Consider the following 13,161-nt stretch of genomic DNA (forward strand, 5'->3'; position numbering starts at 1 on the left):
CGGGATCAGTGCTAAATTAACAAATGGCTCGAGGCTCTCTCTCTCTCCTCCTCCGCCTCCCCCCACCACCACCACAAAGGAAGTGCCCTAATTTTAAAGTATTCCAAAATTAACAGGCTGCAAACAGAAGAGAAATTGAAAAGGACTGCGGGTGCTGGAAGCAGACGGCAGCTGCACCAACATCTGGGAAGAGAGAGGAAGGGTTAATGTCTCGGGTAAAATTTTGGCTCGACGCAGGGTTCCAATAAGGGGTTCCCACGTAAATATTACCCTCGACACTGTAAGGTTTGAGTGCATTCCCTGTTCTGACTAATTTATTTCCCTCATTTCAATCTAAAATTCTAACCTCTGAACTTTTCCAGGATGGAGGGGGGGATGGGGCACGCTTCCCATTACAACCTAGAATTAGAAAGCAGTGTTTTATTCAGGAGGATAATAAACGGAGGACAAAGCTATTCAGCAGAACTGTCCCGAGATCATCAAGGTGTCACACCCACACCCCCTTCTACACTCCGAGGCAGAATGTAGCTACACTTTTCAAACACATCAGGCATTTTATTCTATTTGCACAGGCCGATGCAATCTTACCAATGAGACCCTCAGGCATATTTTCCAAAACCTCTGTTCAGTTAGCCAAAAAAACGTCAATGACACAAAACAACTCTGCACTTGTGAGCCACAATAAAGTGTTTCAAGCTCAGCCTGAACCCCTCTAGAAAATCAGGTATTGTAACTTCAGTAGCTCTGGAATCGGGGTGTGTAGTTCTTCGCGCTGGCGTTGTCTTGCGTGGTTATTAAGTCTATGATGGCTGAAAGGACAGCACAGTCTTTCGATCGATTATTCCAATCCACGGGTCGGGGCTTCTTAATTTTATCTTGCAGAAGGGCGTCCAGTTCCTTCTTTAGATCCTGCGGTGAGGGAAAGACCTCAGCATGAATACACATGGCAAGTGCAGCATATGACATAGTGGAAGCCCTCAACAACCAGCAAACCTTTATCTAGAGATCTGACTACACCTGCAACTGCACTTGGGCCAGAAGAGGTCGTGTTGGACCAGCTTTTCCTTCACAAGATGCAATTGCGAACTTAAGAACTAAAGACATTCCAGACAATCCTGAAAAGAGTTGGATAATTAGGTTTGTGCGATTTCACCCACGTGCTGCTTGCTAAGATAACGGCCGCGTGGTCTTGACGTTCAGTGGCTAAATGGCTGTGCTACTGAGCTAAACAGACGCAATCAGTTGTGAAACAAGGTCTCAAATGACTGCAGTGTTGCAAATGCGACAATCAGTCACCGGGCAAAGAGTCAACTCGTGAGGCAAAAAACCCAAATCTTCATCACTATCCAGGGACCCATTGCAAGGAAGCACGTGTGTGAAAGTGAGGGCCGAGGTGGGCTTGGGAGGTGACACTCAGACACTTACTGACGCTACATTTGTGAAGAATGATCGATCAATCAATGCGGGGCACAGACACTGAGCATCTCATCTGAAGATGAGATTCATTTTTATTTCATTTCATTTTTCAAGAGCCAGCTCTCAAACAAGTCACATTGTGAAACAGCTTGAATTAAAGTAACTGTATGTGACTGGCTCGCCTAAAGCCGGTCTGTTCGGTATGCCAGCAGCTGCAATTTTTCCCTGTCCTTGAATCACCGTCAATCTTTCAGGATTTTGGTTTCCACAAAAGGAAAACCGTGGTGCAATTCCCCATGACCCCAGGAAAACTCCAGTAACCCACTGAAATGAAGACAGAATGCAACGAGTGCAATCACGGTGGCCCTGACTAAAACACTCAACTCCGACCGTAACCTATAAACTGCCAAGTCAAATTGAGAGAGTCAATTTTGAACTAACAGCGAGCTTGAGGATTCGTATCAGACTCACAGCCCACAACTTATGATCAGATTGCAAAGGCTATAATTAGGCTGACATGCACTAATCAACTCAATTGGGACTTTGATAAGTTAATGAGGGATGTGATTACCCATTTGTACAGTATGTCTATACGTCTCACTGTTTCACACTTCAGGGATAAGTACAATTTAATTGATATAAAGCAGTGTTTTTCTGAGGCTGTCACAGAAACAATGCTGTCGTCTGTTATTATTTCTAGTGAATCACTGCGTTCACCGCACCTCCCCACAAGGATATATTGGCCTTGGAAGGTGTGAAGCAGATTCCCTGGCATGATACGGAGGCTAAAAGTGTCAATTTACAAAGATCAATCAATATAGGTGAGATTTCTGAGAATATTGAAGACCAAGTTGAGGCATTTCCAATGATAGAGATGTTATACCCTCTGGTGGAGGGAATCCTGAACAAAGGGACCATTAACTTTAAAATTAGAGCCATGCCATTTAAAGGGGAGCACTTTTTCACACTAGGTTAGTGGAAATCTGGAATACACTCCCTCATCCAGGGGCTGGTTTAGCACACAGGGCTGAATCACTAGTTTTCAAAGCAGACCAAGGCAGCCCAGCAGCATGGTTCAATTCCTGTACCAGCCTCCCCGAACAGGCGCCGGAATGTGGCAACTAGGGGCGTTTCACAGTAACTTCATTGAAGCCTACTCGTGACAATAAGCGATTTTCATTTCAAAGTTGCAAGTTGGGTGTCAACTTCAAAACTGGACTGGATACATTTCAAACTATTGTCACAATACAACTCCCAATTTTGTTTTTTTACCTTTACTAAATGGGCTATTCTGGATGGCGACTGGAACACAATCCATTCATCCACAGAGATGGTCTCCTGGCCCTGTTCCTTCTGTATCGAGATATCTCCTCCAAAGAACAGCAAGGAGTAAGGGGAGACCTCGGTGCAGTCATACAGGTAGATCTGTAAAACAGTCAAGGTATCAAGGTTCTCAAATAAGTACAGGCCAGCAACAGTATAGATGAGGAAGACCCGCGCAATGACCGGCTACCACGTAACTGCGCATTGAGAACCAGGTGATCAGATGCATTCTGGTTTTAAAGGCGCAGTGAGATCGGGCAAGGACTGGAAGAAATTCAGTGTAAATATCCCCACTGGAGATTGGGCAGTCGCCATTCAATAGCAATTAGGAAAACCTATGGTGGGTGCACCCCTTGGGTAGATTGCCCCAGGGCAGCACCGCCCGCTCCGAGCTGCAGACCCCTCATGTTCTTTTGTCTTTTAATTTAAAATTCTTGCCTACTATGAGGCGAGGGAAAATCAGTTGTGTGAGGAGGGGGGGGGGGGGGGGGGGGGGTGCATGTGGGTAGCAAAAATCAGGTGCTGGTGTGTCAGCATTCCATTTTACACCCACTCAATTTTCTTCCCTATTGAAGTCAACCAAGTTAAAAAAATAATATTGGGCTCAGAGTAAAATGAGCAGCTGATTCGCTATCTCCCATTTCGCCTTATGGTCCATAACCGATTTCATACCCGAGTGTGTGTTAATTCAAAGTAGACCAACCATGCGATATGAGGACTGTCAGAGGATACAGCAGGATACAAATCGGTTGGAAACTTGGGCGGTGAGATGGCAGATGGAGTTTAATCCGGATAAATATGAGGTAATGCACTTTGGAAGGTCTAATACCAGGTGGGAAATATATAGTAAATGGCAGAACCCTTAAGAGTATTGACAGGCAGAGAAATCTGGGTGTACATGTCCACAGGTCACTGTAAGTGGCAACGCAGGTGGAGAAGGTAGTCAAGAAGGCATGCTTACCTTCATCGGCAGGGGTAGAGTGTATCAAAATTGGCAAGTCATACTCCAGCTGTACAGAACCTTAGTTAGGCCAATTCTGGTTGCTGCATCACCAGAAGGATATGGAGGGTAGAGAAAAGGTTTACCAGAATGGTGGCTGCTAAGGAGGGCATTAGCTATGAGGAGGGGTTGGATAAACTCGGTTTGTTCTCACTGGAACGACGGAGGTTGAGGGGCGACTGAAAGACGTCTACAAAATTATGAGGGGCATAGACAGAGTGGATAGTCAGAGGTTTTTTTTCCCAGAGCGGAAGTGTCAATTACTCGGGGACATAGGTTTAAGAGAGAGAGGCAAAGTTTAGAGAAGATGTGAGAGAGAAGTTTTTTTTTTTTTTTTACACAGAGGGTAGTGCGTGCCTGGAACACGCTGTCGGAGGTGGTGGTGGAAGCAGATAGTGAGGTTTAAGGTTCGTCTTAACAAATACACAAATAGGATGGGATCAGAGGAATACGGATCCTGGAAGTGCAGAAGGTTTTAGGTTAAACGGGCAGTATGGTCGGCGCAGGCTTGGAGGGCCGAAGAGCCTGTTCCTGTGCTTTTCTTTGTTGAGGGGGCGGCTAGGTGGTACAGTGGTTCGCATTGCTGCCTTACAACGCAGGGACTCCGGTTCAATTCCGGCCTCAAGTGACTGTGTGGAGTTGGTACACTGTCCCCGTGTCTGCCTGTGTTTTCTCTGGGTGTTTCGTTTTCCTCCCACAGCCCAAAGATGTGCAAGTTAGGTGAATTAACCATGCTAAATTGCTCCCTTAGGGTGGAGTTGCAGGAATAGGGTGGGGGATTGGGCCTAGGTAGGGTAGTCTTTCGAAGGGTCGGTGCAAACTTGATGGGCTTAATGGCCTCCTTCTGCACTGTAGGGGTTCTATGAGTTGCGAAAACCGTAGGAATGAGGTGTGCATCAAACAGATTAGTAATAAATGTCCCCTGATCATGCTCAATGTAGACACTCAGGGTTTTACTTCAAAGTTTGCAATGGAGCAGAAGGGAGGGCGATGTGTGTCCAAAAGGACAAACCGTCCCCCAGGCACCCAACGTTCTCTCAATATTCCCAAAGAAAGAACGTTTAGGCTTGAACGAAATACACTGTATTCTGGAAACACTACCCAGAGTGATCCAAAGGCCAGGGATCCTGCCATCTACCCACCTCGGGACGAACAACTTACTTTTACGTAAGAACATAAGAACTAGGAGCAGGAGTAGGCCATCTGGCCCCTCGAGCCTGCTCCGCCATTCAATTAGATCATGGCTGATCTTTTGTGGACTCAGCTCCACTTTCTGGCCCGAACACCATAACCCTTAATCCCTTTATTCTTCAAAAAACTATCTATCTTTACCTTAAAAACATGTAATGAAGGAGCCTCAACTGCTTCACTGGGCAAGGAATTCCATAGATTCACAACCCTTTGGGTGAAGAAGTTCCTCCTAAACTCAGTCCTAAATCTACTTCCCCTTATTTTGAGGCTATGTCCCCTAGTTCTGCTGTCACCCGCCAGTGGAAACAACCTGCCCGCATCTATCCTATCTATTCCCTTCATAATTTTAAATGTTTCTATAAGATCCCCCCTCATCCTTCTAAATTCCAACGAGTACAGTCCCAGTCTACTCAACCTCTCCTCATAATCCAACCCCTTCAGCTCTGGGATTAACCTAGTGAATCTCCTCTGCACACCCTCCAGCGCCAGTACGTCCTTTCTCAAGTAAGGAGACCAAAACTGAACACAATACTCCAGGTGTGGCTGTACTAACACTGTATACAATTGCAACATAACCTCCCTAGTCTTAAACTCCATCCCTCTAGCAATGAAGGACAAAATTCCATTTGCCTTCTTAATCACCTGTTGCACTTGTAAACCAACCTTCTGTGACTCATGCACTAGCACACCCAAGTCTCTCTGAACAGCGGCATGCTTTAATATTTTATCGTTTAAATAATAATCCCGTTTGCTGTTATTCCTACCAAAATGGATAACCTCACATTTGTCAACATTGTATTCCATCTGCCAGACCAGAGCCCATTCACTTAACCTATCCAAATCCCTCTGCAGACTTCCAGTATCCTCTGCACTTTTCGCTTTACCACTCATCTTAGTGTCATCTGCAAACTTGGACATATTGCCCTTGGTCCCCAACTTCAAATCATCTATGTAAATTGTGAACAATTGTGGGCCCAACACGGATCCCTGAGGGACACCACTAGCTACTGATTGCCAACCAGAGAAACACCCATTTATCCCAACTCTTTGCTTTCTATTAATTAACCAATCCTCTATCCATGCTACTACTTTACCCTTAATGCCATGCATCTTTATCTTATGCAGCAACCTTTTGTGTGGCACCTTGTCAAAGGCTTTCTGGAAATCCAGATATACCACATCCATCGGCTCCCCGTTATCTACTGGACTGGTAATGTCCTCAAAAAATTCCACTAAATTAGTTAGGCATGACCTGCCTTTTACGAACCCATGCTGCGTCTGCCCAATGGGACAATTTCTATCCAGATGCCTCGCAATTTCTTCCTTGATGATAGATTCCAGCATCTTCCCTACTACCGAAGTTAAGCTCACTGGCCTATAATTTCCTGCTTTCTGCCTACCTCCTTTTTTAAACAGTGGCGTCACGTTTGCTAATTTCCAATCCACCGGGACCACCCCAGAGTCTAGTGAATTTCGGTAAATTATCACTAGTGCATCTGCAATTTCCCTAGCCATCTCTTTTAGCACTCTGGGATGCATTCCATCAGGGCCAGGAGACTTGTCTACCTTTAGCCCCATTAGCTTGCCCATCACTCCCTCCTTAGTGATAACAATCCTCTCAAGGTCCTCACCTGTCATAGCCTCATTTCTATCAGTCGCTGGCATGTTATTTGTGTCTTCCACTGTGAAGACCGACCCAAAAAACCTGTTCAGTTCCTCAGCCATTTCCTCATTTCCCATTATTAAAACTCCCTTCTCATCCTCTAAAGGACCAATATTTACCTTAGCCACTCTTTTTTGTCTTATATATTTGTAAAAACTTTTACTGTATGTTTTTATATTCTGAGCAAGTTTACTCTCATACTCTATCTTACTCTTCTTTATAGCTTTTTTAGTAGCTTTCTGTTGCCCCCTAAAGATTTCCCAGTCCTCTAATCTCCCAGCAATCTTTGCCACTTTATATGCTTTTTCCTTCAATTTGATACTCTCCCTTATTTCCTTAGATATCCACGGTCGATTTTCTCTCTTTCTTCCGTCCTTCCTTTTTGTTGGTATAAACCTTTGCTGAGCACTGTGAAAAATCGCTTGGAAGGTTCTCCACTATTCCTCAACTGTTCCACCATAAAGTCTTAGCTCCCAGTCTACCTTAGCTAGTTCTTCTCTCATCCCCTTGTAATCTCCTTTGTTTAAACACAAAACACTAGTATTTGATTTTACTTTCTCACCCTCCATCTGTATTTACTTTCTCACCCTCCATCTGTATTTGGAAGTGTTTTTTTGGAAGTGTTTTTCACAACCCAAAGCACTTAACTTTACTGTCAAAGAAGTACATCTGAAATGATGTAATACAGGGAAATGTGGCTATCAATCTATATAGCAAATTCTAAAAAAGAGAAATGGTGATAATGGCTGGAAAATCTGTTTCAGTGATATTAGTTGAGGGATGAATGTTGGCCAGGACACTAAGAACTCCCTTGTCCTTTAAAATAGTGCACAAGAGTACAGTCTCAGTTTAGCGTCTCATCAAAAGAGGGCACAACAGTGTGGTACTCCCTCAGCACTGCACTGGGGATGTGTCTATGCTCTGCACTCAAGTCTCTGTACTCGGGTTTGAACTAATATCATCCGGCGGTGGCGTAGTGGTATTGTCACCTGACTAGTAATGCTATCTGAGTCACCTGGAGACCCAGGTTCAAATCCCGCCACTGCAGATGGTGAAATTTGAATTCAATAGAAATCTGGAATTAGAAGTCTAATTAAACCATTGTTGAATGTCATATAAACCCATCTGCTTCACTAAAGGAAATCTGCCGCCCTTACCTGGTCTGGCCTACATGTGACTCCAGATCCACAGCAATGTGGCTGACTTTTAACTGCCCCCGAGGGGAACTAGGGATGAGCAATGAATGCTGGCCCAGCCTGCAACACCTACTTCCCATGAAGGAATTTTTAAAAACGTGAGAGAGGAGAATGCTATCATCAAGCCCAGTAACACGGCCCTCCCCTTGCGGCTGATGTTACAGCTCTAAAAACCTCTTTAAGAAGAGACGAGGGTACGAGAGATAGAAAGCCAGGAGTTGGGACTTCTGCAGTCATGATATTTCCACATCGGGCAGCATGGTAGCACAGTGGTTAGCACTGCTGTCTACGATGCCGAGGTCCCAGGTTCGATCCCGGCTCTGGGTCACTATCCGTGTGGAGTTTGCACATTCTTCCCATGTTTGCGTGGGTTTCGTCCCCACAACCCAAACGTGCGCATGGTAGGCGGACTGGTCACACTCAATTGCTCCTTAATTGAAAAAAAAATAATTGGGTACTCTAAATTTATATTAAAAAAATGATATTTCCAAATGTAGTTTGAATCCAATAGTTTTGGAACAATGAATATTTCACTAAAACCATCACAATCCAGTTCCTAAAAGTGCACCGTGGGAGACAATCAAAATGCTGCTCTCACAGTCCTGTTGAAAGCAACAGACGGGAATATCACAGGCTGGGGTTTCAGGAAGGACCACTCCCCAGGAGGAGCGACAGGTTGCGGAATTGTCTCACTGTAACAGCTGAGTGATTTAGACCAGCAGAGAGGAAGGCCTTTATAGAAACACTTACACTGCTCGTCCGCATCTTCAAATGATAGATTAACCAGTTGTGCTCATATTCACCCTCTTCGGCATTCACAGATTTTGGGTGAATGTTGACTCTTCCATCTGACTTGGTGAAGACTTTAGCCCTGAAAGTACAAAGGAGAGGCCCACCGAGTTAGTGAGATGCAAGGAGTCTAGTTAAAGTTCTTCCCAGAGTAATGGAATACGACCTCCTGACAATGCTGGGGCTGAATTTCTTTTGGGATGGGAGGATGACGTGGCACCCAATGGCCAACAATAGCTTCGGTGGAACAATCGCAAGTGCTGAGAGATCGCTTTGTTTCGCCGGGGATTGCATCCCTTCGACATCACAGTGGAGAGCAAGAGGATCGTGAAATAATGCCATGGAATCTTAAATATTTCTAACATAGAATAAAAACTCAGAATGCTGGAAAAATCCCAGCAGGTTTTGCAGCATCTCTGGAGAGTGAGATAGAGAGTTGACATTTCGAGTCCACTTTTTCTCGCTGCACAGACCTCCTGGGGTTTTCCAGCATTTTCTGTTTTTATTTCAGGTTTCCAGCATCCACAGTGTTTTACTTTTATTTTGGTGCTTAAAAGTTTCTGCCTCTTTTTACCAAATCATTTTCTGTGTATGTCGAAAAGGAAAATGTCTTTCATTGCTTGGTACTGATCACCCCGTGGGGGCCGGTTTAGCTCACTTGGCTAGACAGCTGGTTTGTGATGCAGAGCGAGGCCAGCGGCGCGGGTTCAATTCCCACTGAGATTATTCATGAGGGTCCCACCTTCTCAATCTTGCCTCTCATCTGAGATGTGGTGACCCTCAGGTTAAACCTCCACCAGGCAGCGCCTCCTCCCCCCCCCCCCCTCCTCCTCTCCCCTTCCTACCCCCCCACTCCCCCCTCTACCTAACCCCCCCCCCCCCCCCCCCCCCCCTACCTACCCCCCCATGGTCATCTGGGACTATGGCGACTTTACCTTACCTATTGATCAATCTCAAGAGTGGAGGAACTACCAGCTGTAATTTGCTTCCCACCCGACGTAGTACTAATGAAGAGTAAATGGTCTAATTTTGTGACCAGGGTACCTTTCAGGCCAGGGATTCCCTTCCCCATCTCTGCTGAGTGAGTTAAGTGTTGGTCTCTACGAGCTGACCTGGGGACAGGAGGTAAAAAAATAGGCAGGGTCCCTGGTTGATGTCATCTGAACTTTTCTGGAGTGTGACAGTGAGCATCGTGTATGATTATATAACTGCATTTGAATGTGAGACTGCATGGATACACACACCGATGTGCGTGAGAATACACGTGAAAGATTACGTCTGCACGCTCATGTTTGCAAATACTTGAAAGCAGATGTCCAAGAGATAAGGAAGGATTTTGACACTTTTCTCATCAATGTAAAATGGGCCGTCATCAATCATAGAGATTAGCAATTTGTGTGAGCTACCCTGAGAGTAATCAGTGTGTTTAACTCCAACAGGAGCATTAAGAGCAGCCTTCATGGGGAGACAGGAAAACGGGAAGCATTCTCCTCCAGCAGGAACTGTGAGGATCACAGCTTGCTCTCTTGTCCAGCGGATATTCCAGAGGACAGGCAAGTTGGACAAGTTCATAATTTTTGCACTCCATCTAGTGCTGTATCTGAGAACTGAAGGGACTCCAGCAACAGGGGAAACTGACCAACAGACAACCCTGGAAAACTGAGCACTCAAAATCACCAGCTGGAAAATAACACTCAAACGTCCTAAGCAGCTCGAATTGCATTTATTCTGTTTCTGGTTCGTTCGCGTTTCATTTCAATGAACCTAAACATTCTAAACAAGTAGATGAAAAAAAAATGAAAAAAATTGTCACGAGTAGGCTTCAATGAAGTTACTGTGAAAAGCCCCTGGTCGCCACATTCCGGCGCCTGTTTGGGGAGGCTGGTACGGGAATCGAACCGTGCTGCTAGCCTGCTTGGTCTGCTGTAAAAGCCAGCGATTTAGCCCAGTGTGCTAAACCAGCCCCTTGAGATGAGATAAACACTGATAAATACCTGGCAATTAAAGCAACACGTTGAACAACTATTCAAATTTCTATTTTCCGAAAGCAAATAACAAAACTCAAACACTGGCTTTCAAAGATATACTACGATCAAGGGATTAATCAACAGCTTCACTGCACATATTTGTACAGTCAGTCATCTAACATGTTTTATATCGCAGGTGGGCCGTCTAGCTGGACAGCAGCAAGCCAAAGTCCATTGGGGTGGGGATGAGGGTTTCCACATTTTATGTCTCACTAATAGACATTAATTTGATGGAGCAAACAAATCGGATCCACTAAGAATCAACTGGCTGTTTAGTGTAGAACCATAGAAAGACTACGGCGCAGAAAGAGTTAATTCAGTCCTAATTGTCAGCGCCGGCCAATAGAAAAAAAGAAACTAGCCGCTCATTTTAATCCCATTTTCCAGCACCTGGTCCAAAGCCTTGCAGGTTACATTATATCAGATGTAGATCCAGATACTCTTAAATGAGTTGAGCATTTTAGCCACATCAAACAATCTCGGCGGTGAATTTCAGACACCCACCTCCCTCTGGGTGAAAAAGGCTTCCCTCATGTCCCCTCTAATCCTTTCACTAATCACCTTAAATCTATGCCTCCAGGTAACTGACTCCACCAAGAACGGGAAACAAGTCTTTCTTGTCTCCCCTGTCTAGGCCCCTCATAATTTTGTTCACCTCAATTAGCCCCCCCCCCAAGCCTCCTATATTCTAAGGAAAACAACCCAGCCGACAAAATATTTCCTCATGGCTACAATTTCAAGTCCTGGCAACATTCGTGTCAAACTCATCCGAACGCTTTCCAAAGCAAGTATGTCCTTCCTGTAATGTAACCATCATTAAATTTCGGATTTAGCATTCAATACTTGCCCAATAACGGAAAGCATTACATGTATTTTCTTGACCCACATTGTCCACCTGTCCTGCCACCTTCAAGGCCTGTGGACATGCAGTCCAGGGTCTCTCATTTTGTCAAACCCATCTCAATAGCTTCCCATTTTTAGAGTATTCCCTTGCTTTCTTAGCCCTCTCCAAATGCATTAACTCTCACTTTTTCAGACTGAATTTCATTTGCCATTTCAACAAGTCGCAACATCACCTCTGGGTCAGAGGTTGAATTTGGACATCAGGGCTTCAGCCTAAGACTGAACAGTTCAGCCCAGCGCTAAGGGGAATGTGACACAGCTGGAGATGCTGCACTTTAGAAGAGACGTCAATTTTTTTCAGGTTAACTTTAAAGATGCAATAAGAAAATTAGCAGGGTCATAAATCTGGAAGACTGAAGTCAAATAAGCTGACTGGACTTCTTCATAGACACAAATCATAATCAAAGTCTCCAGGCGTTTGCGACAGAGGTGTTACAGCAGGTTGAGAATGAAAAATGAAATGAATTGAAAATCGCTTATTGTCACGAGTAGGCTTCAATGAAGTTACTGTGAAAAGCCCGTAGTCGCCACATTCCGGCGCCTGTCGGGGAGGCTGGTACGGGAATCGAACCGTGCTGCTGGCCTGCTGGGTCTGCTTTAAAAGCCAGCGATTTAGCCGAGTGAGCTAAACCAGCCCCTGGTTACCCCAGTGGCATTCTTCTTTTTGCTTAGCATTTGCAGCACAAGAGAAGCCATTCAGCCTAAAACCTCTCTGCCTGTATATGTCCCACACAAGCCTCGTATCACTACTGTATCTCACCCATTCAGCACATTCTTATTTTCCCCATCTCTCCTGTACTTATCCAGCTTCCCCTTAAAGATACCCAAGCTTTTCACCTCAACTACATTTTGTAGTAGTCAGATCCAGATTCTAGCCACTCCCTGGGTAAAGACATTTTAGCTGAAATATCTGCTGGATTTGTTAGTGACCATCTTTTCTTTATGACTAAGGTTCACATTGTCATATTGCACTGTTCATGAAAAAGTAATTTTCTCACATTTTTCTCTTCTTGCTGAAACTTGGCCGTACTTTCGCCACTTTCGGATACAAGCCCGCACAAACCACAGCTTTAATTAACTTCTCGTTGTCTGTTGGAACAGAACACACATTATTTCCAGAACAGCAAGGGGAAAGCAAAAAAAAAATCAGAAACGGCTTCAACCCTGCTGAGATTTTAAATGGGTTTTGCTTTCGTTAATTACCTGAATTTATATTTGCCTTGGGATCTTTGGGATTCTTGCTGCTGACAAAACCAGCCACCAGCAGGTGCTCGGCAAATTGTGCTTTCATGTTATGAAGCATCTGCGGGGACACATTAAGGAAAAGGCTATATCAGAACACTGCCCCACCACTCAGAGACCTTCTTTCACCACCTTGGTAAAGGACCCCAGACGCACAATGGAAACTGGTACAGCGAAAGACTGGGCACAGAAGTGACCAGAAGTTCAATACAGATAACAAGACATCAGCACGCTGCAGAACAAGGTGAAATCTCGCAGGAACATTAGCAACAGGTCATTCGGGACTGAGTACCTGCTCTGTCATTCCGTCAGTCCGTGGCTTGTCTGTACCACAACTGCACTTTCCTGCCTTTGCTCCACATCCCCCGATGCTCTTCCCCAACAAAAACATTGAACAGGTGTCAAATGGAC

General features: G+C 44.9%; 1 protein-coding gene across 1 annotated transcript in view; it reads right to left on the reverse strand.

The window, feature by feature from the left end:
* Positions 1 to 534: 534 nt before the first annotated feature.
* dhx36 (DEAH (Asp-Glu-Ala-His) box polypeptide 36) overlaps positions 535 to 13,161 on the reverse strand; it is a 79,626-nt gene continuing 66,999 nt past the window's right edge. The window contains exons 21-25 of the mRNA XM_038815771.1: positions 12,712 to 12,811; positions 12,507 to 12,597; positions 8,540 to 8,660; positions 2,689 to 2,841; positions 535 to 909 (exon numbers count right to left, since the gene is read on the reverse strand). Coding sequence (XP_038671699.1) covers positions 736 to 909; positions 2,689 to 2,841; positions 8,540 to 8,660; positions 12,507 to 12,597; positions 12,712 to 12,811 — 639 coding nt within the window. The 3' untranslated portion in view covers positions 535 to 735. The remainder of the gene's footprint in view (positions 910 to 2,688; positions 2,842 to 8,539; positions 8,661 to 12,506; positions 12,598 to 12,711; positions 12,812 to 13,161) is intronic.

This window comes from Scyliorhinus canicula, chromosome 13 (genome assembly GCF_902713615.1).
Source record: "Scyliorhinus canicula chromosome 13, sScyCan1.1, whole genome shotgun sequence".
Classification (NCBI taxonomy): Eukaryota; Metazoa; Chordata; class Chondrichthyes; order Carcharhiniformes; family Scyliorhinidae; genus Scyliorhinus; species Scyliorhinus canicula.